The sequence below is a fragment of the Staurois parvus genome, unplaced genomic scaffold (assembly GCF_062004578.1).
Source record: "Staurois parvus isolate SC_StPar_1 unplaced genomic scaffold, SC_StPar_1.0 ptg000636l, whole genome shotgun sequence".
Lineage (NCBI taxonomy): Eukaryota > Metazoa > Chordata > Amphibia > Anura > Ranidae > Staurois > Staurois parvus.
The window spans coordinates 9858613-9882455 of record NW_028318432.1 but is presented as its reverse complement, the minus strand read 5'-3'; the positions used below and the strand labels follow the sequence as shown (position 1 = coordinate 9882455).

The window sequence follows — 23843 nt, the reverse complement described above, 5'->3', positions numbered from 1 at the left end:
ACTATAGGGAGGACACCTTCTGCTTCCGATCGCCTAGGCTATCGGACCGGAAGTGGGAGTGCGTACCTGTCAAAATTGGGTACCCGCCCCCCAGAGGTGCCACTCCTTAATGGGGAGCAGTCCTTAAAGCGGAACTTCCCCTTTTGGGTGGAGCTCCACGTTAAGGTTTTATTGACACTTATGCAACTTGTCATACGACTTTGAACACATAGCCCACATGACAAGTCACAGCCCATTGTTTTCAATGGCACCTGTTCAAATCCATGCAACTTAGTCACAGCGACTTAGAAAAGGTTCCTGCATACTTTAATGCGACTTGAGTGTAAAGTTACACTGGAAATGGTCAAAGTGTGAATGGAGCCTAACTGATCATTTGTTCTGTCGCTAGGCTACTTTTGTTTATTATTATTTATTTTAGTTATTAAGACTTTTCAATAAAAGTCAATTGAAAACAAAGGGACCTATCCACTGAAAACTGATCTTGACCGTGATGGTTGATGTCACTCACTAGAGGTGTGTACCTCTAAGGGGCTCAGATGGTAACGTTTGTTGCTCTGTTTCTGTTTGGCAGACATTGCAGAACCAAGAAAGACGACTATCTCCTTCCTCTTCATTCTTAATTATGGCGAATAGGCAGGTGTAGACTCCAGACTCCATGGTATAGGGTGGAGTCATATAGTACTGAGGGAATTTCTGTCAGCGGTAAACTTGACATGTACTAATGTGGGTTTTTTTTTTTGTTTTGTTTTCTTGCACTAATATGCAGATTAATCAGCCTTCCAATGATGAGGACACAAATAAACTTGTTCTTCATATGGTGTTTTAAAAGCTGCAATGAATATTTATAATGACTGCCTTGAAATAATTGACAAAGGCAATTAAACAATTCAAAGTCTAACAAGTTTCTTTTATGCCTGTCCATGCTTGTCTTCTGCATTTAGTATCAGACATTGTGCAGATTACCAGCTCTCTCATTCATGATTGGTTTCTGAGCCGCTCTCAATGCGTTGGGAAGGAACATGTTGCTGAGAAATTAAAAAGAAGCTCTCCCTAATAAAAGAACTAAAAGCTCCCCTCTATGCAAATGTCACACGTAATTATTGCCACTCTGTTCTCGGCCTACTTGGTTGAATGACGCCCAGTGTGAGGATAGTCCTGTAATTGCAGGGCATCTTAGACCAACCCCTGAGGAACCCTCACCACAGCACCCTGCACTTTGTGTTATATACTCACCTGTTGATCCTGCCAGCAATACAGCAAGCTCCTAACTTCCTGTGCACGGGTTATTAGTTCTGCACTCTGAACTACAGAACACCCCTTTCTTTGTTCGAAGATGAGGAAAGGGGGAATTGCTCTATAGTCCTTGCTCTCCCTGTTATGAGGCGATAAATCTGCTCTTCTATAGATCAATACAGTGAGTGTCTGTTGCTGGCAGAATCAACCGATCATTATACATTGGGGGGAAAACACTGAAAATAGATGTGGTAGCTGCATTCATTTTCTAACTACGAATAAGCTGTAATATATTCAACTTTTCTTACTGGGTTTAGATACGCTTTAAAGTCTATTTCTACTTTTTGCTGTTTAATTTGAGAATCCCCCACTGTATGTTTGGTATTCTCGTTTCACACACTATGCTTAAATCATTTTAAAACCATTTGTTTTTATCTGCTTTAAAGTTTTTGTTTTTGTTTTTTTTTTTGTATTTTATTTATTTATTTTTTTTAGAAGATTTACACATAGGACCATAGAGCGCTTCTGTTAAAGGAGAATTCTAGACCAAGCCTAACTAGTATTCAAAATGCTTCCTCCCCACTCCTAACACCCATGCTATCAAACTTGTGTAAACAAGAAAAAAACATTTATATGCTTACCTATTTTCAGCCTTGTGTGGTCACGTGATCTGGCTTCCCTGCATCAGCTGCTGGCTACAGGGGAGAGGAGGGAGTCCCAGCAACAGCTGGGACATGGGAGCCTATGGCTGACTTTACTGCTCTCAGGCATTCCCAGTCAAATGTTGATGGAGTAATCCCACCCTCCCACAGCTTTGTGGTGTTCTGCTGGTAAGGAGCCTCCCTGCCGGCAGAACACAATGATTAATGCCACCTGGTATAGCTGGCAACACTAATCGTTTGGGGGAAGAAAAACTGACGGGCTAGTTGATCTATTGATTCTATTCTATTGCAACCAGGATGCCCATACATGGATCGAAATTTGCTGAGTCCCTGTTGAACTGGCGGAAAAAAAATTTGATCTATGTGTGGCCAGCATTATTGGAGTCTCCTGATTTTTTTTTTCTTTCAAATTCTAATAAAAAAATTGGCCAAAAGTGATTTTAAAAAGTGCATTATTGTTTCTGGAGCCTACTACAAACAACAAATATTAAAAGAACTGTGGGATAGGCAAGAAAAATCACCCATTAGTATGCCTCCTTACACTGAACCGTTAATAAATTTGTGAAATTCCTTACCATTGAAGAGAAAAGTCTAATTGAATTTTCAAGAAGTCATCTCTGTATTTCAAAAGATGATAGCATCTGCTCTGCCAAGGAGGAGGTGTAACATCTGGGATTACATCGTATCCTCTCCTCTCAGGAAACTACACTTCCCATCAACCATTAGGAATATTAGTGAGTGTGGGTGGCTACACTAGGCCTGTACATGTTGAATGTGTACTCGCCCTCTTCAATGGAAAACAAGCCCACAAATTCCCTAGCTGCCACTGCTATCCTCACATGTTATCACTCATCCTCCAGTCACAATAGACTAGAAACGCATTGGCCTGACATTGTTTTTAATCCCAGAATAAGTATGACCACATGCCCATAATTAAATTGTTGTGTTAATCTACTGTTGTCTGGTGGAATTAAATATTAGAATTCTTCTTCCTATTTTTCTAACAGCCACCGCTGCCTTTATGATTCCATATGATCACATCCCCGGCCACAACAGAACAGAAACAAAGCAGCGGGACATAAGGCTCCATTCACACTAGGGTGTTTCAAATTGCGGTTGTCATTTCCACGATTCTGCCCACGATTTGAAAACTCACTGTGAAAACGCGCAATTGCATGTTCAGGTGCCATTCATTTTAATGACACCTGAAAATGTGGGGTGTTTTTCTGCGCAACAAATGCATTTTACAGTGATTTTAGAAATGCACATAGAAAAATGCAAAACGGTCAAAACGCAAACTGCATTGGTTTTTGCATTTTTCTGAACCAGGCCTGAAATGCATTGAAAACACTGCAAAAACTAATTAAAATAACACACGTTATGTTTTTGATGTGTTTTTGCTCTTTTAAACTGCCCAGCAACAAGTTGGCCCCCCCAAAAAAATGCAAAAGCATCAAGCGTGAATGCAAAACGGACAAAACACAAATTGCATTGGTGTGAACCAGGCCTGAAATGCATTGAAAATGCAGCAAAAACACAAGTGTTACGTTTTTGTTGTGTTTTGCATTTTTAATCTGCCCAGCAACCAGTTGGCCAAAAAAATAAAAAAGCATCAAAAACGCACATGCAAAATGGACAAAACGCAAACTACATTGGTGTGAGCCGGGCCTGAAATGCATTGAAAATGCATCAAAAACACGTGCTGCACTTTTGATGCCTTTGAGTCACACGACCTATGAGAAACGCAACCTAAACGTGATAAAATCGTGGCAAAATTCCAGATAAAATTGTGACAATCGGGTAAAAAAAAACGCTTCAAAATTGCGGGTAAATCATGGGTAAAATCACATATTTGGTGGCCATTATCAGTACCCCCCCCCCAATCAGCAAAATGGTGAAAACACTATTTTTGACTGCTGATATATAGGTGAATCCCTAGTATGTAAAGTATATATATTACTAGTGGAGGAAGTGCAGAGACTCCTAGCTGAAGCTATGGAAGGTGGGACAGACCCAGAGTGCCCTGAGCTGTCATTCTTGAAACACTCCTGGGTGGGAGGTACAGACCAGGAGTCTTGACTCCTCCCACTACAGTGAGCTGGGAGGAAGTACATCGCCACTTCCTGTAGAAAGAACTACAGAGGGGATGTGCCAAGACCAGGTTTCGGGGGAATAGGAGGAATAGCAGCCACTGGTCCTACAAACTGGAAACCACAGGGGATTAACGGTTTTATTTGAAAATCATCAACTTATTTCAGAGCAACTACTGAATGGACAAGAAGATGGAGGACCTATTCAATGAAGGTGGATCAGAAGCAAGGACATGGGGGGGGGGGGGGGGGGGGGGGAAAGTTTGTATCTGGTGTTCTGCTTTAACTATACATTTCTTGGTAGTACCATGACCCACTGCTGAAAAATCTCCAAAATTAAATTCTCCTAGTATATGTATACTTATAGTAAGGTCCTGTAACAATTGTGCACATTTTTCCACCCTTTTTGTCGGTTTTTTTTTTTCTTTCCCAAAATGATCCTGACACTAAATATAACCCCTCTACCTCCAAGGGGCTAACATATGGTAGAGAAAGCTAGGTAGGATTTTTAAACAAGTAAAAAGGTAAGTAGCATATCTTATAAATGTTTTCAAAGATTGCTATGTGAATAGGAACACACAACAAATAAAGTAGATGTTACAGCAGTCTGGCTGCAAAAGTGGAAATGCACTTTAAGGATGACTTCAGGCTTCAGCCTCTTACTGTGCTGATAGAGTTAAAGGGAAGATGTGTGGTGTTGTGTGTGTTGTGTTTTTTTTTTTTTTTTTTTATTATTATTATTATTATATATGTCATGGAAGCAATAGTCTGGCACAGTTCCGCCCTCAGACACTCTTGGTAAATATAACCAACTGTTCCTGCAGGGTATCTGATTTCACTCTATGGCCAAGTGTATTGTCATCATCTAAAATGTGACTCCAACTAGAACTAATTCTTTTTAGTGTTGTGTAGAATGGGAAGGATTTTTTGTTGAGGAAATTCCCCGTCATGTCTCATACAGGGTGCGCGTGATGCAAACCATGCATAACAAACAGGGTTTACACATTTCCTGATAGACAGCCATGGACTATGCCTGCATAATGTGTGCTCAAATGGACACTGGGGGGTTTATTTACTACAGCTGGAGAGTGCAAAATCACGCTCACTTCTGAATAGAAACAAATCCGATTCTAACCTCAGCTTGTTCAAATCCGATTCTAACCTCAGCTTGTTCAAATCCGATTCTAACCTCAGCTTGTTCAGTTAATTATTGAAGTGATACTAAACCTCGGACCCTGCATTTACTATATACGGTCTCCTACAGTACACAGAACATGGAAATGCAATTATTTTAGTAAATATAAACTGCTAAATACCTTTCTCATCAGCAGTATATAGCAGTCTTGTGACTTCTATCAGTGTCCAGCTGAGCACTGGTTAACGCTTATAGGGACTTTTCATTCTCATCGGACTGTCCTATGAGGCCGCATAACCCCTGACATAAGGAACTTCACTCTCTCAATCAACATGGGCTATTTCTAATCCTTAGCTACATGCTACTCGCATTAGTAAATAGATAGGAAAGTATATCATTTACTTTTTTAACTTTTTTTTTTTTTTTAATTCCTTAATTTACTTCTTGGTTTCCATGCCTAGGCAAATGTCACATCCCAGAAGTCTTCAGGAGTGGAGGGAAGGTTCTCTACTCAGCTAATGTCTGAGCTAAGGGAAGATGGATTCCAGGAAGTAACCGCCACATGAATTATCTGCCCTTACACAAGATGGCCACGGCCAGAAATGCCAGGGGGTGTTTTGTTTTTTTTTTCAAAATGTTTTTTACACAAAATAAAGCATGGAGACATGGATTGATGGGGGAGTTTGTTTTGAATATTAAATATTTAATTTTTATATCATTTTTGTGGTACTCAATGTGAATGCAGTGCAGTTTCACTTTTAAGCTGATCTTTCACACATCAGTTGTAATGGTATAAATCAGCCTTTTTCAACCAGGGTGCCTTGAACTTTCTCCAGGGGTGCCTTGGCAAAATGCCTAAACATTGCCCAAAAATTGTGTATACAAGCCAGCAGGATCAAGCCTGCCTTTTAGATACACAAAGCCACAGGTTTTCATTGTGCACCATTACAACCTTCTATCCGCTGGCATCTTAACAACCAATAAACACCTTCAGTTGATATGGAGGATGTTGGTCACCTGCACGGCATCCTTGTTTGACTCTCCCCTGCCCCTCTCTGTCATTAATGGGGTCAAATTAACTGAGTGATAGAGAGAAACTGAGAGCGAAGAGAAACATTGGGATACCATTCAGTATTCAGAATACTTTGTTACATTTTATTATTCTTCTTATTATTATACAGGATTTATATAGCGCCAACAGTTTGCTCAGCGCTTTACAATATAAGGGAGACAGTACAATTACAATACATTTCAGTACAGAAGGAATAGGAGGGCCCTGCTCGTGGAGCTTACAATCTAAAGGAAGGGGGAGGTGATACAAAAGGTGATAACTGCGGGGGATCATCTGGCGGAGGTGATTAAAATTATGGACATTCAAGGCACCTCATTACTTGAAAGGGTGACTCAAGATTGTTGATTATTTTAAAGGGTGCTTTGACTGAAAAAATGTTTGAGAAACACTGGTCTAAATGACAGATTCTGATTTGGCTTGGTCATGGTGTCCGTGTTGGATTTCCAAAAAATATTTGACTTGTGTCTAGGGGTTATTTCCACAAATAGATTATTATTGTGAATATAGTTTACTCCTTGCTACAAGGTAAAGTCTTTTGTTAATATTAAAGCTTTTTTTTTTTTTTTATGATCTGGTCATATCGCACTCAGATTTTGAGACCAAATCTTTTTCCTTTGCAGACGGTGGACATCCACAAAGAGAAGGTGGCTCGCAGAGAGATTGGTATCCTAACAACCAACAAGAACACGGCAAGGAGTCATAAAATTATAGCTCCAGCCAACATTGAGCGTCCCGTCAGGTACATACGAAAACCCATAGACTACATGGTGCTGGATGATGTAGGCCATGGAGTGAAGGTAAGAGGACCGATTCTGCTATGACATTATTTGGCATAATTTGCTTCCTTCCTTTACACGTGCAGAAGAAAGGAACTGAAAAACATACATTTCCTACAGTTCCTGTTAAGTAAACTCACAATCATGATGCAAAAGAATGTTGATATTTCTTTAAGCTATTAGGTAAAACACAATGGGGCTCATTTATAACAAATTTAATTTTTTGGTGTGAATCCTATTGTGTCGTCTCCCTCCCTGTTAATCCTGTTTTGACAAGTTAAAACTGACCCCAGAAATTGAACTGCTCCTGTAAAGGATGATTTCATTTCCGTCATGTTTCTGTACCAGATTTTGCCTGCAGGTGCAGTTTCTCAGTTCTATGTATCTGTAATATGAGAAATCAGGGCATGTAGGAGTAGAAGACACCTTTTCTTTACCTAGGATGCTCAACAGAGGGGAAAAAATAAAATATATATATATACATATACATTTTTAACTCCACTTTAATGGCCATGGTTTTGCAGTGTGATGTTCAATAAGCCCATATAAGTGTAATGGTGTCGCCAAACTTTGGCCGTATAGTAAATGTCATACTTGACAACACTAGAAAAGTAAAAGTGAGCTAAACATGCCTAAGTGATGCACTGACTAGGTGGCCTTCATCTCCCATCAGTCATCTTTTTTTCTTAAGTTGTCCATACAATAGGCCACCTGTTGACCTTGTTGGTGGCACTTCATTTACAGTAGTTTGGAAATGGAGGAATCTTGAGTTGTTTGGTGGTCAGGGGTGACACTGATTTGAGAGCTATGGCCAAATAGCCTTTCTCTTAGGAAATATTTATTGCTTTACTATTCTCATCTCTTGACATGTTTGAGCACAGCTATTCCTTTTTTTTTTTTTTGTCTTTTTTTTCCCCTCATTGGTCCAGCTTAGACCAATGTAAATATGCGTATTCCATTTCTGATGATTTCTATGGAAGCCGAGAATCCCTGTAATATCTGCCACTTAAGTGTCTCTGTCTTCTGGATCCTGTATTGATTGGCTGCCCTGCTTCATAGTAACCACAGAGAGTTGCTCTCTCAGCATGGGCGACATTCAGGGAACGCCTTGTATATTCTCAATATTAATACAAGGTATTCTCTGGTTTGGATGAGGTTCAGGTTATGCCGTCGCCACCCTGCCTCTTCACCTTGTTCAATCAGAGAATAAATCTCTCAGTGAATGCAAATCATTCTCTGATTGGACAGGGTGGGGTGGCGATGGCACAATCTCCACCTCTTCCAATCAGAGAATGCCTTGTATTCATTGCGAAAAATACAAATGACTCTCATGTTGAGGGGGCAACCCCCTGTGGTTATTGCAGCAAGGCAGCCAATTGCCACGGGATCTTGAAGACCGTGAGGATCATTTTAGTGGAGGTGTACATTTTTTGCAAAACTACTGTATTTTAATCTACCTAATTTTTACCTTTTTAGTGCTACTCAGGGCTGTAAAAATGAATCATTTGTGAGATTTTTGGTTGCACCTTCACCTTTAACAAGTGAACTTTGACTTTTTAAAGGAAATAAAGGTTTTGTCCTTTTGAAAGCCAATATCATTCATTTTTTTGTAGTGCATGGTAGAAAATCGTATTTGATTGGCTGGTTTCTAGCGGTTAAACCTATTGCTTTTTCTTATTCTTTTTACTAGACTGTGTAAATGAGCCCCATTGTCCTATAAGCCGAGAATAGCAAAGTGTCTGCAGCTTGGATTTAGTTGCAGAGAGCGGATCTGGGATTCAGGCGCACAATCCAGGCCTCACCGTACTAATGAGATTAGACTTAATAGGGTCCATGGCTTATATTCTTTCCAGACTTCCATTATTCTCTATATTGATAGACCACCTCCTAATGTACTATATTGGTGACTTGTGTTTACTGTATTTGAAATATCTTGTTTATTTAATTTGGTTATTAAATGTCGAAGCGATCAAGCTCTGTATGCAGCCTCCTTTAATTGTAATCTAATAGAAATTGAATTTTTCTTCACCAAAAGCATGAAGTCATAATGTTCCCATGCACTCCTTGTCTCTGGGGGGGGGGAGACATTGAAGCAGTCTGTGCTAATTCTCTTGGAAACAAAAAGCAGTTTTGTTTTAATTGTAGAAGCTAGAATGCAATCTGCAGAAAGATAGTTACACTTGCATGGACTTGTAGAGAGACTCGCAGATCAGTGCATGGCATGGATACCTGCATGGCCACAGTAAGACAGCTACTGGAACATGTGTGCTTTATATGTGTATCTGTGGCATACTGTCAACTTTTTTTAAAATCCAAATATTTAGATGCTCAAGAAAAGGGCATTACAAAAATTAAATTTGAATTGGAATGTCAACCATTTAAGTGTTGGATATCGTACAGAGGTTTAGCACCTGTCAGGTTTTCTTTATGCCTGCATCCCTGAAAGGATAGTTTCTAATTACTTGCTGTCCTGTTAGCACATCAGGCTGTAAAGCGAAAAAAAAACAAATATACAGACAGCATAGGTTCTAAAGCAAGCATACTTTATATAATCTTCTTTCCTTCCACCATGGGTGGAAGGAAAGGAAATTCCATGATTTTTCCCCCCCATAAAAAAAGAAAAAAAATTGCTTGATTCCACCAACACCACAGTCAGTGTTGATGGTGGAATCCCTCCGCAGTGCCATTGTGTTCTGTGGGGAGCTTCCGGCAGTGATTGCATGCAAAAAATCCAACAGGCTGGTTGTACTGAGGTCGATCGATGGCTCAAATCAGTACAACCAGCCTGTCCATTGATCGCCTTTCTGCCAAGTCAGCAGGGTTCAATCCATCTATAGTTGGCTTAACTCTTCCTTGCTCTTGCTTTGGTGGAGTAAATATATATAGATTTTGTGAGCTGTGTTGTACTTTGGGGTCACTTCAGCTGCTGACCCCACTTTCATATCTTGGCTATTATGCAGATTTGTCCTTGATTCACATACTCTCCTACTCAGCAGACCCAGTATTCTGCTGTGATCTGCTTGCTCGGGTGTCACAGCGCAAGACTCACACCACCATCTTGGCCCTTCTCTGTCATTGTGAGTCCTTTGCCTCTTCCAGGTTTAGGGAGCTGACAACAATGCTCTGCCCATCGACCATATTGCTGCCGCCTCTTGGGATAAGTGACGGGGTGATCCTAGGAGGCTGCGGGAGCGGAGACCTGTCATTGTTGCTTAAAAGAGAATGGCAGTGGTGATCAGTATGTCCCTCCTCAAGCAAAAAATAGCTTTTATTCTAGCCTTGTTTGTGGAAGGAGGAATCCGAGTCTTTTTTTTTTTTTTTCCTTCCCCCCCCCCCCCCCCCCTTCGTTAGTTCAGTCTACCTAAAGACTAAGTGCATCCTTTTAGGAAAGTAATAAATGCACATATTTTAGCAGGAGAAAAATGTGCATTTTATTATGTTTTCCCCACAGATGCCTGCAAATCATTGTCAAGCTCCTGCAGACACCTCCTGTACGGGCTTTCAGTTTGCTGAAAAAAGCGTCAAAGGACTATGGCCTGTTTCACACGGGCTTCAGCTTGTATAAGAGCAGTGTGAACTGCTAGCATTGACATAGCATTTCCAGAAATTTCAGCAAGCGTTCTGGAAGCTTCTAAAGTACCGTTCAGCTCTGGTTTGTAAATGCTGTCTAATGAAAGTGTTGATTGTCACATTAAACAAGCTGCTAGCAAACTTTAGCAGGCTTTCAACAAACTTCAGGAAGTGCTGAAGCCTGCTAGCAGCTTGATTAAAGTGGCAATCAACACTTCCATTAGGATCTGTGTTCAACATTTACAAACTGGAGCTGAATGTTACAGCTGTTCATTTTCAGTGGCACCATGATGCGCATGCATGAAGCACCTGGTACTTCTCCATCTGTTAGACTTGTAATACACGTGTAGCCTTGTGGTGCCCTGGAAAAAATAAAAAGTTAATTTTTTGTTGGCCACTGGAAACACAAGGGCAACGAATATAAAAATCATACCCAAGTATTAAAGGGGCTTATAATGATGAATTGTAAACAGTAGTAACCCATGACAACCAGAATTTACATTATTGAAGGTAGAATGGTGTACAGTGCATTTGTTTGGTTGCTATGGGTACCACGCTTGATATTTGGCACCCACTGAACATAATTTCTCTTTAATTGTATAAGCTCTTTGTCCTTTCTGTAATGAGGAAAATCTTAGCTTTTTACTTCCACCTACACTGTAAGTAAAATAAAGGTTTTAGCCGCAGGGATATCTCCTAGCAACGCTGAGTGCTCTGTTATTTCCTAGGTGTCAGAGCTAGAGTGTGTGATTTGTTTGCAAAGTGTACGTGCCGCAAATAGACTGCGCGCAGTTTGGAACAAGTGATGGAAGGTTGACGACGTGCTTCTCTTCTCTCCCACGCTGTAGGGTTTTCTTTTGGTTTTTTTTCTGCTGAGGCACTACAGTGGGTACAAGGAACTGACATAACATGCGGAGAATTGCACTTCCACAACAGTTGTAAGGCAAGTTGATTGTGTCCAGACCCAGTTGGTGAATGGTCTTGTCAGGAACAGGACACCAACTTCATGATTCTTTTTTTGGGGTCTCTGGACTTTTCTCCTCAGTGGTGACCATCAGACCTGCTTGAGAAATGCTGAGGACTTCTATATATTGGGGACCATGTGGGCTGCCTCCCCATAACGCAACGCTGTTTATTTTAAAGTGGTATTTAAAGCGGAGTTCCACTCACATTGTCAAAAAATAAGTCAACAGCTACAAATACTGTAGCTGCTGACTTCTAAAAAAAACTGCCAATTGCCTGTCCCTCGGTCCCGCGTTGTGTCACCCGCAGCCCGTTTCACCAGCTGTCCTGTATTCCAGGAGGCTGGCATCTTCAGTGTGGGCACACGGCTATGATAGCTTGCGGCTTCACAGCCGGGTACCCACTGCGCATGCGCAAGTAGCATTGAGCTTCATGAATGGTCCTGTAGTCTTCTGGGACCTGTCACGTGTCCCAAAAGACTACAGGGAGGGAGGGAGGACACCTTCTGTTTCCGATTGCCTAGGCCAGCCAGGGGTAGGCAACCTGCGGCTCTCTAGCTGTTGTGGAACTAAATTTCCCATGAGGCATTGCAAAGATTACAAAACTGACAGTTACAGCTATGACTTGCAGAGGCATGATGGAACTTGTAGTCCTGTGGCTCTCGGCTTGCCTACCCCTGGCCTAGGCGATGGGACCAGAAGTAGGAGCGGGTACCTGTCAAATTTGGGTACCCGCTCCCCTGCCCCCCAAAGGTGCCAATCCTTAATGGAGAGCAGTCCTTAAAGCAGAACTTCCCCTTTTGGGTGGAGCTCCACTTTAAAGCAGAACTTCACTGTTTCCGTCAACACTTGCTGTTATTCCTTCTGCTGCTAGCATTAGTAAATAGATAGGAAAGTATATTTTATTTACTTGCTTTTAAACTTTTTTTAAAATGTCTTCAGATTCTTCCTAGTTTCCGGGCCTAGGCAAATGATGTCGTACATCCCAGGAGTCAGCCAAGCACACCCTCCTGCCTGCACACCTGAACTCAGGACAGATGGGGTCCAGGAAGAAAATTCTACATAAATCCATCTGCCTTTACTTTAGATGGCCATATGCTGGGGGATATTATGAAACCACCTGGGGTGTATGACATCCTTTTGGCCTACACCAGAAATCAGGAAGCAACTGAAGAAATATGATATAACTTCCTATTAGTGGTGCACTGAAATTAAAATTTCAAAATGCACTTGGCCAAAAACCGGAACCGAAATGCAGTTTTTAAAAATGAATATTTTTTTTTTAATTACTTTGATTAAATAAACAATATATACCCCAATTTGTTTGTAAAATATGAAAGAGGATGTTACACTGAGTAAAAAGATACCAAACATGTCGTGCTTTAAAATTGCACACACTCGTGGAATGGCGTGAAACTGAGGTACTTAAAAATCTCCATGGGCGATGCTTTAAACATTTCTACAGGTTAGCAGTGTAAAGTTACAGAGGAGGTCTACTGTGAGAATTGTTGCTCTTACTCTGACATTCGTAGCAATACCTCACGTGTGTGGTTTGAACACAGTTTACATATGTGGGCATGGTCTACGTATGCGTTCACCACTACGTGCGGGGGCACTTTAAACTTTTTTTTTTTTTTTTTTTATGTAAGGTTTTTTTTTTGTTTTTTTGCACCGTCCCTTTTTAAAAAATTGTTCACTTTTATCATCACAAGAAATGCATGCATCCCTTGTGATAGAAATAATTAGAGACAGGTCCTCTTTATGGAGATATATAGGGTCAATAAGACCTCTCCTCTGCAATGTAAAACATTGGATCAAAAAAAAAGCATTGATCTAGTGCTTTAAAAAAAAAACAAAAAACAAAAAAACAAACAAACAAAAAAAAACAAAAAGGAAAAAATATCCGGAACCTGAAGTGACATCACGTCTGTCCTCCAAGGGCATAGAGATGAGTGGAGACCATCTTTCCTTCACTCATCTCTATGCTCTGCGCCAGGATCATTTGATGGTTTATTGGGTAAGGCTGAGAACTACTGAGTGGCGGCCGGTGGCGGTAGCGAGGGGCGGGGTTTTTTCCACACCTGTACAGGTGCTTTTTTTCATTTCGGGGAAAAGCCGAAATAGGTGTTTTCAGCCAAAACCTTTTGGCCACCGAAATTTCGGGGCATCCCTACTGCCTATCTGTTTGCTAATGCTAGCGCCTTAAAGTGGAACTACATTGCATCTTGGCATCACAAACCAAAAACGCTATTTAATTAATTTTTAATATTCAAAGCAAACTTGCCCATCCATTCATGTTTTATTTTGCTGAGAAATCACTTTGAACCCCCCCGTACGTGACCATCGTGAGTAAATGCAGATGATTCATGTAGCATTTATGTCCTGGAATTCACTTGCCCTTCGCTAAGCACACCCTCCTGCCAGCATGTCTGAGCTAAGAGCCCCTCCTCCCTTTCTGAAGACTCCTGGGATGTAATACATTTGTCTAGGCCTGGAAACATAACTTAAGAAATGGAAAAAAAAAATCAAAACCAGTAAATGTAATACCTTCCTGTCTATTTACTGATGCTAGCAGAATAAGGATTAACCTCTTGGTGCCGGCTGCACGCGAATCTGCATCTGGGCCTTGCACGTTTGCGTGCAAATAAGAAAAACGTGCTGAGAGCGTGTACCCTGCATGTTCCCAGCACACGTGTCCGGTACTCACGGGAAGGTCCAGATCTCTAATTTTGATCAGGACCTTTCCTGATCATGTGATGGCGAATCATGGCGGTCACATGACCCTAAAACCCCGCCTGCCTTCTGAAACCCTTAAAGGGCCGGGAGGCGTCGGTGCCAAGGGGTTAAAAACAGTCCATGTTGATTGGAAGAGTGAAGTTCTGCTTTGAGGATTAAATATAGTTCATGTTGATTGAGATAATTTTAGTTTTGCCACTTGGAAAATGGAAATCCACATTTTTAGGTAATAGATATGAACTCTGAACAAAATTACAGGAAGTTAGCAATGATCTGATTTTTAGCTCACAGGTTATGACTAAATCATCCAGGACATTAGTTGTATCTGAGTTTTCTCCAATCCAGCTCTGCAAACAGATCTCATTACCTATAGCAACCAAACCTTTGCATTCCTCTTTGGCCTTCAGATGGTATTGATTTGGAGGCCTTGTTTGCTTTATTTTCTTTTCTAAAAGCAGTCTGTGACCCAGCGCCCTCGTCACCTATCTCACGCCATGGTCTTCGCTTCCTCTGTACACACTGTTGCATTCCATACCCTCTTTCCTCCCTCAAACTATTTTCGTATAAAGTTCTGCTCACTTTCACACAGCAACCTTTATTACTCCATGTTTAAATGGATCCAATAAAAGCGAGCCTGTATTACTACATGTTCAAAATAGTTAACGCAATTGAGCACCTCATTTACAAAGGGAAGCATGGGCTCGATTTACCTCCCCGACGTGTTGCGTTGTTTGTTCCGTCTGTAACATGGTATTGCTACTTCTGCCATGTGCTCATAGTACAACAGCTGTCCAGACGGCACACACACAGATTGCAGAAAATAAATCACAGATTAAACAATGCCAGGGGTATTCCCTGTTCTCGCACCCATTTACAGAGATGCGTTTCCTAGATTAGAGGCTGATTTATTTTGTTAAATCCTGGAAACAAAAATCTGGAATCCTAAAAGCATTTAGAGAGAAAATGGCTTATTGTCTAATGAGAGAAAAATGTAGGCCTTGTAATACAATGATGCAGAATGTGTTCTCACTCCGGCAGTTCCGTCCTCTGTACAAGAGGCATGGAAACAATTATACTGCCTGGCAAACCATTGAGGCCTCATGTATCAATGGGAATCAGACTCAGACCTGTCCTCAAAGATGTTGGCGGTAGAGAATGGACTCCAGTTCTTGAACAAGAACTCCAGGTTTTTGAAGAGCTTTTTTTTTTTTTTTTTTTTTTTTTTTTTAAATCTGAACAAGGGATGGTATTTACATCCAGTTAGAAATGTTCCTTGTGTTGGTGGCTGCTGACTTCTCATTGTAAGCACATCTGGAACCAGACTACTGTCCCCTAAGGCCCCCCTCCACCCCAATTTTTGTTTTTTGAACTTTGGTATTATTTGACCTGAGCCTCTTCCAATTAGATTCCCAGCTTAAAGGGCACATTAATGTGCAATATTATTTGTTAGTATAAGATTGCTTCCCACTTACTGCAAACGCACCAACCTCTTCTTCTTTTTTTTTTTTTTTTTTTTTTATTATTGCGTGTTGAAAACACGGGTTTACATTAATTGTGTTTTCAAGAAGGAGTTAAACATTTTAACCATGTAACTGTATAGGAGGGTCAGGTGCTCATGTTTCATTGTGTCCTAACCCAGAACAAACAACTAGATGCATCTCACAGACCTCCCCTCCAATCCGCTCTCAGAGCTCTGCCCTTTGAGCTCTTCTGGTGTAACTTCAGGCTCTCCACCCTTTATTTTCTGAACTCTCAGACAAGCTTTATTTTTTCAGAACTTTAAACAAATGTAGAGAAGATTGCAGATACAGGTAATACCCATGTGGATTTATTTAATCTCTATCACCTGAGGCCTGTCATGTCATGGATTATGTGTAAGGGTTTACATCCACTTTAATGCAAAGATCTAGCCTTTTTTTCTTCATTAATTTGGTTTATTCTTGGGTTACGTCTGAAGTCATACTGGCTTTCCCTGCATTTACCAAGAGTTTTAGAAAAGAACTATCGGTTGTTTATAACAACCAGTCTGGCCTTCCCTTTGATTGTGCCAGAACAATATGGGAAAATATATCGGGATCTATGCACAACACATCGGAGGCAATGCTTCTATCACACATTTATAAATGAAGGCCTATATGTTGACATCTACAGTGTCATCTGTTTTTATACCCCTCCTCTGCTTTTGTACATAGAGCTTTTTTCCTCATACCAGTCCAGGTCTCCCGGACGCCAGTCCAGGTCTCCCTGACGCCAGTCCAGGTCTCCCTGACGCCAGTCCAGGTCTCCCTGACGCCAGTCCAGGTCTCCCTGACGCCAGTCCAGGTCTCCCTGACGCCAGTCCAGGTCTCCCTGACGCCAGTCCAGGTCGTGTTCTCCGAACAGTAGATGTCACCATGAGAAATAGAGATTTCTATGTTCGGGACACAGAGTAATAAAATCTGGCAGGATTTTTATAAAAAAAAGAGAAAAAAGAAAATACAACCAATGCGCAGTTTTCCATTGATACCATCTCTAAAACCCCCAAACTTTTTTTTGTTTTCTTTTCATTGCCATATAACAGGTTGAGATCCGAGTGTGTTACGTTTTTATTTATTTCTGCGCCCTATCTTGGAGAATTTCCAGCTTTTATCTCTTCATCTCTTGGTGACACCAGGACAAGAAAAGTGTCTGTGTCACCAGGAAAATATATGGCAAAAAAGAATCTGTTAGGTGTTCTAACCTTCAACACACCTAATAAAGTGGAACTCCAGACTATCCCCAAAAATGAAAAGCCAGCAGCTACAAATCTGCTTTGTGAATGTTCTCAGTCTTTTGGGACCTGTGTAGTGTCCCAGAAGGCTGTGGGGGAAGGAGGGGGCCCAAACGTCCGGCTCAGATCATTGTTGTGCATCTGACTGGAAATGAGAGCGGGTACCTGTCAAAACCAGTTACCCACTCCCCCCAAAAAAGTGCCAGATGTGGCAGTGGAAAGGGAGAGGATGCGGACAAGTGGAACGTCCTCTTTTGGGTGAAGATCCACTTTAAGTAAATGTTCTGTTTATGTCTGGCCTCGCCTTAAAGACATCCCATCACGTCTGTCTTTGTAGTGCCCATTGACACAGGAAGCAGCTGTAAATATCCCCAATGGAAACATAGACCACAGTAAAAACTGGGAAATGGTTATAAACTTTACCAAAACTAAGACTGGCCATACACTATACAATTAAAAGCACCGAAACATTGCAGAGGACAGATGTGGGGTCTTATTGATCCCATATCTCTCCATAAAGAGGACATGTCACTAATTATATCGCAAGGGATGCATGCATTTCTTGTGATAAGAATAAAAGTGATTACAATTTTTTTTAATCAAAGTGTATTTTTTTTCCCCAAAAAAATATACCGTATTTGCCGGCGTATAAGACGACTTTTTGACCCTTGAAAATCTTCTCAAAAGTCGGGGGTCGCCTTATACGCCGGTACACATGTTAGGGGGGCTGCGGTATTAAGTACAGGGGTTTGCAGGGGCTGATACCAGGGCTTACCTGGATCCAGTCCCACGACGATCCGGTCCAGGAAGCGCGGCGTCTCCTTCAGTTCGGCCACTGGATGTTCGTGCGGCTGCTCGGCTCCGCCTCCTCACCGGTGATTGGCCGCCAGAACTGTAGCTCAGGAAAGGCACACAGGCGGCCAATCACCGGTGAGGGGGCGGAGCCGAGCGGCCCCGCGAAAATTGAGTGCCGGAGCAGCAGGTAAGTGTTCTGTGTAGAGGTGCTGCTGCAACCACATATGCTGGCTGCAGCAGCACCATACGAGAACAGGGTCAGCAAGTCTCAGTGGGAGGAATAGTGCCCCATCATTGGTGTCACTGACACCAACGATGGGGCACTATTCCTCCCCCCCACTGACACCAACGATGGGGCACTATTCCTCCCCCCCACTGACACCAACGATGGGGCACTATTCCTCCCCCCCACTGACACCAACGATGGGGCACTATTCCTCCCCCCCACTGACACCAACGATGGGGCACTATTCCTCCCCCCCACTGACACCAACGATGGGGCACTATTCCTCCCCCCCACTGACACCAACGATGGGGCACTATTCCTCCCCCCCACTGACACCAACGATGGGGCACTATTCCCCCCCCCCCCACTGACACCAACGATGGGGCACTATTCCCCCCCCCCCCCCCCACTGACACCAATGATGGGGCACTATTCCTCCCACTGACACCAACGATGGGGCACTATTCCCCCCCCCCCCCCACTGACACCAATGATGGGGCACTATTCCTCCCACTGACACCAATGATGGGGCACTATTCCTCCCACTGACACCAATGATGGGGCACTATTCCTCCCACTGACACCAATGATGGGGCACTATTCCTCCCACTGACACCAATGATGGGGCACTATTCCTCCCACTGATACCAATGATGGGGCACTATTCCTCCCACTGATACCAATGATGGGGCACTATTCCTCCCACTGATACCAATGATGGGGCACTATTCCTCCCACTGATACCAATGATGGGGCACTATTCCTCCCACTGATACCAATGATGGGGCACTATTCCTGCCACTGATACCAATGATGGAGCACTATTCCTCCACTGATACTAATGATAGGGCACTATTCCTGCCACTAATGCCAATGATGGGGCACTATTCCTGCCACTAATACCAATGATGGGGCACTATTCCTCCCACTGACATCAATGATGGGGCACTATTCCTCCCACTGATACCAATGATGGGGCACTATTCCTTCCACTGATACCAATGATGGGGCACTATTCCTCCCACTGACACCAATGATGGGGCACTATTCCTCCCACTGACATCAATGATGGGGCACTATTCCTCCCACTGGTGTGCATTGGAAGAGGGGTAGTCTTATACGGCGAGTATAGCCCAAACACTACATTTTAGCAGGAAAAGTAGGGGGGTCGTCTTATACGCCGGCAAATACGGTATATTCATTTTTAAAAACTGCACGTTTCGGTTTTCGGCCAAGTGCATTTTGAATTTTCGGTTTTGGCACCGGAATTTATAATTCACACACACCTACCTTCCACAGCCATTATAAAGGTGGTGGATCTTTTCTGTTTCAATTAACTTGATATTCTCGTGGGAAAGGATTCTGAGATAGGATGGAGATCTGGGAATTACTATGGGTACTCTCTCACAATTAGTTTTCTCATTGGGATTAAGCCAGTCAGTCAAGTCAATGACATTTTTAATTAGTTTATTGTATGAAGATCATCTTTCTAATACTTTTTTAATGTGCAGTTCAAAGGTGCTTGATATCTATACCAAGTTTTTAGATTAAAAACCAGTCTATATCCACAGCTGTCCAACCTTTAAAGTTTCGGAGGGATGACCTTCTCTATTAAATGTGAATTTTGGGGATGGAGCTCTGTGCAGGGCAGATATGTCCTCTCACTGATGGCAGTTATCTTCCCCAGAAGCATACAGGGAAGGATAAAGAACAATGGAAATGATTTGGGAAGTGTTGCATTGGATACATGGTGGTTTTTTGTTTTTTTGTTAATTTGCATTATTTCTTTACCATATAAGAATATAATGAACAAGCAAATCATGTCAATGGTTTTTATCCCTTTTTGTTCAGAATTCTGCTGCCCACAAGCCCTTTCACCTGTTTAGTCACTCGTATTCTCTGCTGCCTCCCACACAGGAGACGTGGCGTTCCCACCTGTCGCGCAATCTCAAACCTTCAATAGAAATAATGAAAGCTCTGAGGTCTTACTGAAGTATAAAGTGTACTTCTTACTTTTTTTTTTTTTTCTTTTTCGCCATAACAAATGACTCCGTTTTTGTTTTTTTTTTTGCACCACGCAGTTCATATCTCTGCATTTTAGTATGGCTTGTTTTAAAATGATTCGAAGAAGTTTCTTTTGAGATGGAGAATGGAAAAATAGATTCATGAGGTAAAATACCAATATATGGGAAACATATTTTATATAGTAAAATGTGACTTTTAATGTGAGCAAATTCCCATTCCACACCTGTGTAGCATTTGTAAACTGAACATTCTGATGGCAGAAAGTCTCCTGAGGTAAAGCAACAGATGCCACTGAAATAACACGAGCAGCTTGGTGAATGGGTCCTCCAGTCAGGCACATACAGTTTTTGGTCAGAACACTTCCCCGCTGTGCCTCTGCAATCCTCAATGCCGCTTCCTCTTGTCTTTGCATGAGCTGACATGTTCTGGCCTCTTTGATGAGGAAGCTGCGGCCTTTATCATGTCAGGGTTGTCTGCTGCAGAGAGTGATGGGTTATGTGCTTTAGTCCACCCCCACAGCTGTGCATGCCTCACAGATGGCCGGAGGAGACCAGATCCAGGCCTTCTGCTCCTTTCCAGGCCTCATGTTCTGTTGCATCTAGATAAAGATTCTGCTTGCATGCTTTCTGGAGTCTCAGAGATGTGAATAGAATGCAGCAGATCTTCAGCTGATTTTGCTTCCATTAAATTAGAACTTCATTACGTTTAAAGATTTGGGGAAGTACAATGTGTGCCTGTCAGCCTTATTCATCCTACTGTGTTTAAAATTCGTCCTGTCTATTTTAAATGTATAAAAAAATGTTTTTTATAGTCCATTTTCCGTCTTTTTGACCATGCTTGTTATCCAAGTTTCAGGATTCGGACAGAATTTTTTTTTTTTCTTTTTTGTAAAAAGACAAATGGTCTTTTAAGAACTTATTGACATGGGTGCAGCGGCCTGTACAGCCGTGTTTATGCGCCTGGGAGTTGCAGGTGTAAGATGCAGCAAGCAGCCTGTTTGTAATCAATGATAGGAGCAGCTGTAGGAATCTTCCCACACGTCCCAAGTGTTTACGTTCATACAGGGTTGGATGCACAGTCCTGGATGCAGTCTGTGTCCAGGGCCATGCATCCGTCCCTGCGTGAATGTAAACACTCATAAGCAGGAAAATCTGTAGAGAGGCTGCATCTTTCAGCCTTTCGTTGATTTTAAACTTGCTGCTGGAGGTGTCTGCATGGAACATTTGCCACCACCAGGCACATAAACGCACCATATGGGCCTCTGCATTGGCATGAATGATGAATAAACATTTATAATACATGGCAGTTTTTAAAATAACCTTCTTTATGGCCCCATAGTGCAAGCTTTACTCGCTTTTTCTTAAGAGACAGAGGTGTCACATTTTGAGAGATAAATATATATATATATATATATATATATATATATATATATATATATATATATATATATATATATAAATAAATAATTGTGCCTTCCATCTATATAATAAATATGCTATCATTTTGTGTGTACAGCTGCCCAGAGAACAAATAGTTCTCATTGCCCATAGCAATCATATTCCTGTTCATGATTTCTTACTTGGGACTTGTTCAGACCAGCACATTTTCAGCTCAGAAAATTTGATTTGAACTCCTGCCCTTATTTAGAAATGAAGCCGGTACGCTTTGTACTAAAGTGTTTTTGGAGGCAGGCTTTCTCAACCAGGGTTCCTAAAGGGATTTGTATGGGTTCTTCGCGCAATTTATTTCCCAACCACGATGACTGCCAATGTAAAGGGTCAATTTTCTGCTGACCTTTTTAAGGGGTCATGTCTACTTTGAGCACCAGTGCAAGGGGGCATTTCAAAAGGATCACCAAAGCAAAGGGGTATGTATCCACTGACCACCACCATTGTAAGGATACATTTCTCTTCTGACTGCCATTTGTAAGGAGACCTTTCTCTGACAACCAATGTAAGGTGGCACCATTGTAAGGAGGCGTTTCTCCCCTGGCCGCCAATGGAAGGAGGCGTTTCTCCCCTGGCCGCCAATGGAAGGAGGCGTTTCTCCCCTGGCCGCCAGTGGAAGGAGGCGTTTCTCCCCTGGCCGCCAATGGAAGGAGGCGTTTCTCCCCTGGCCGCCAATGGAAGGAGGCGTTTCTCCCCTGGCCGCCAATGGAAGGAGGCGTTTCTCCCCTGGCCGCCAATGGAAGGAGGCGTTTCTCCCCTGGCCGCCAATGGAAGGAGGCGTTTCTCCCCTGGCCGCCAATGGAAGGAGGCGTTTCTCCAATGCTTCTTTCATACTTTTAAAAGGTTTCTCCAGGGTAAAAAGGTTGAGAAATGATGATCTACATGTAGGAGTCTGGTTACTCCTTCCTTAGGGTAATGATGGGGATTCTCAAAGGACAACTTAATTCATCCAAACTGCACCTGAAAAGCCATTTTGACCCTCAGGGACCAGGTCTGAATAAGGGCTCTCTTTAGCCACTTTAACAATATGATAGGTTAAAATGGGTATTGTTGCCCATTTTACCAAGATAATCTGGTTGCTGCACTTGTTTATTCCTTCAGATGCAGAGTCATCAAGAAGCTGTTTTGCGTCCTGAATTGTACCAGTGCCCCATGAGTCATATGTTGAATTAGGCTTAAGCAGTTTTATCCCTAAACTTGTAGTTCTGACGAAAAAAAAAAAAACTTCCATAAGGATATCAAAAGCAACAAGGCAATAGTAGTAGTTTTTATGACGCGTGTGTTATTTGATCAGGTGTATTATGGAAACATAATAATAAAGACAATTTATTTTTGCTAGAGGGATCACTTCTAGGCCTTGTTCACACAGGGCGTACATAAGCAATACCCCTGTGGCGGGCCATGTTTACCCTCATGGGAATGCGGAGGTATTCGGTGTATCCTTACACAGGCAGTCACATTGCTCTCAATTGGGACACAGCGACTGGCTGGACACATCCTCTTCTAATGTGACATCCATGTGGGTGCATGGCCCCAAATGCACCCACTGTCCGTGCAGCTGCTGCATCACAATTGACAGCAATGGGACTGCCTGCATGGGGGTGCATGGAACAGCTGTCCATCCCCATTCAGCAATACACAAGGTCAGCCTTTTAAAATGTACGGCGTGTCTGTAAGCAAGCAATTGATGCATGTATCCAAGTGACTTCTGCGTTGGCAGGCAGCATACTATAGCATTGTGACGGAAGAATAAAGCAGCAGATAGAAATTCTTTCTGTGTATGTCTGTTATGTGACTTCTCATTGCAACAATCCATTAATCTTTACTTTTCTGTTTCTCCCTTTGCCATCATTAAGTGGCTAAAAGCCAAGGTAAGAGGTGCTCTTTCTCATTTAAACCCAAACACTCAGTAACCGAGGCTGCATCGCTATCAGTCCATTACAACTTCCATCCTTTCCTCCTTCCTCTCCTTTTTGGCTGTTGCTCAGGATACATAGTTCATTTGTCTGTCCAGAGTGATGTGGCAATATATCATCGATGTATTGACACCATAGTAGTAACGCCATCTAATCCTAGCGCTTTCCTCATTTTATAGATTTCTGCTTTCTTGACTTGCATTTTATGGAAGGCTTCCCAGACAACTGGTTTCATCTCTGTATATGACATAAGGCTCTTTAGACAGATGCTTAAGGGCGTGTGCTATGTTTTTCTCTTAATGGTTGATTCATAATATATTAAAAAAAAATTAGATCATTGTGTTCTAATAAAATTGGCTTTTTTTTCTTAATATTTATAGAATTTGCAAGCAGCCTTACAATGTTATAGCATTATATGGCCTTTTTATGTTTTTCATGTAGTACTGCT

The 23843-nt window shown here is 42.1% G+C and overlaps 1 protein-coding gene across 14 annotated transcripts in view; it reads left to right on the top strand.

The window, feature by feature from the left end:
- ABI1 (abl interactor 1) overlaps positions 1-23843 on the top strand; it is a 134306-nt gene that overhangs the window by 75353 nt on the left and 35110 nt on the right. For 8 of the 14 annotated variants that reach the window (XM_089693801.1, XM_089693798.1, XM_089693793.1 and 5 more), the window contains exons 3-4: positions 6813-6989; positions 23336-23350. In XM_089693801.1, the coding sequence (XP_089549927.1) occupies positions 6813-6989; positions 23336-23350 (192 nt within the window). The remainder of the gene's footprint in view (positions 1-6812; positions 6990-23335; positions 23351-23843) is intronic. The other 6 variants (XM_089693802.1, XM_089693800.1, XM_089693796.1 and 3 more) reach the window with 1 other exon arrangement.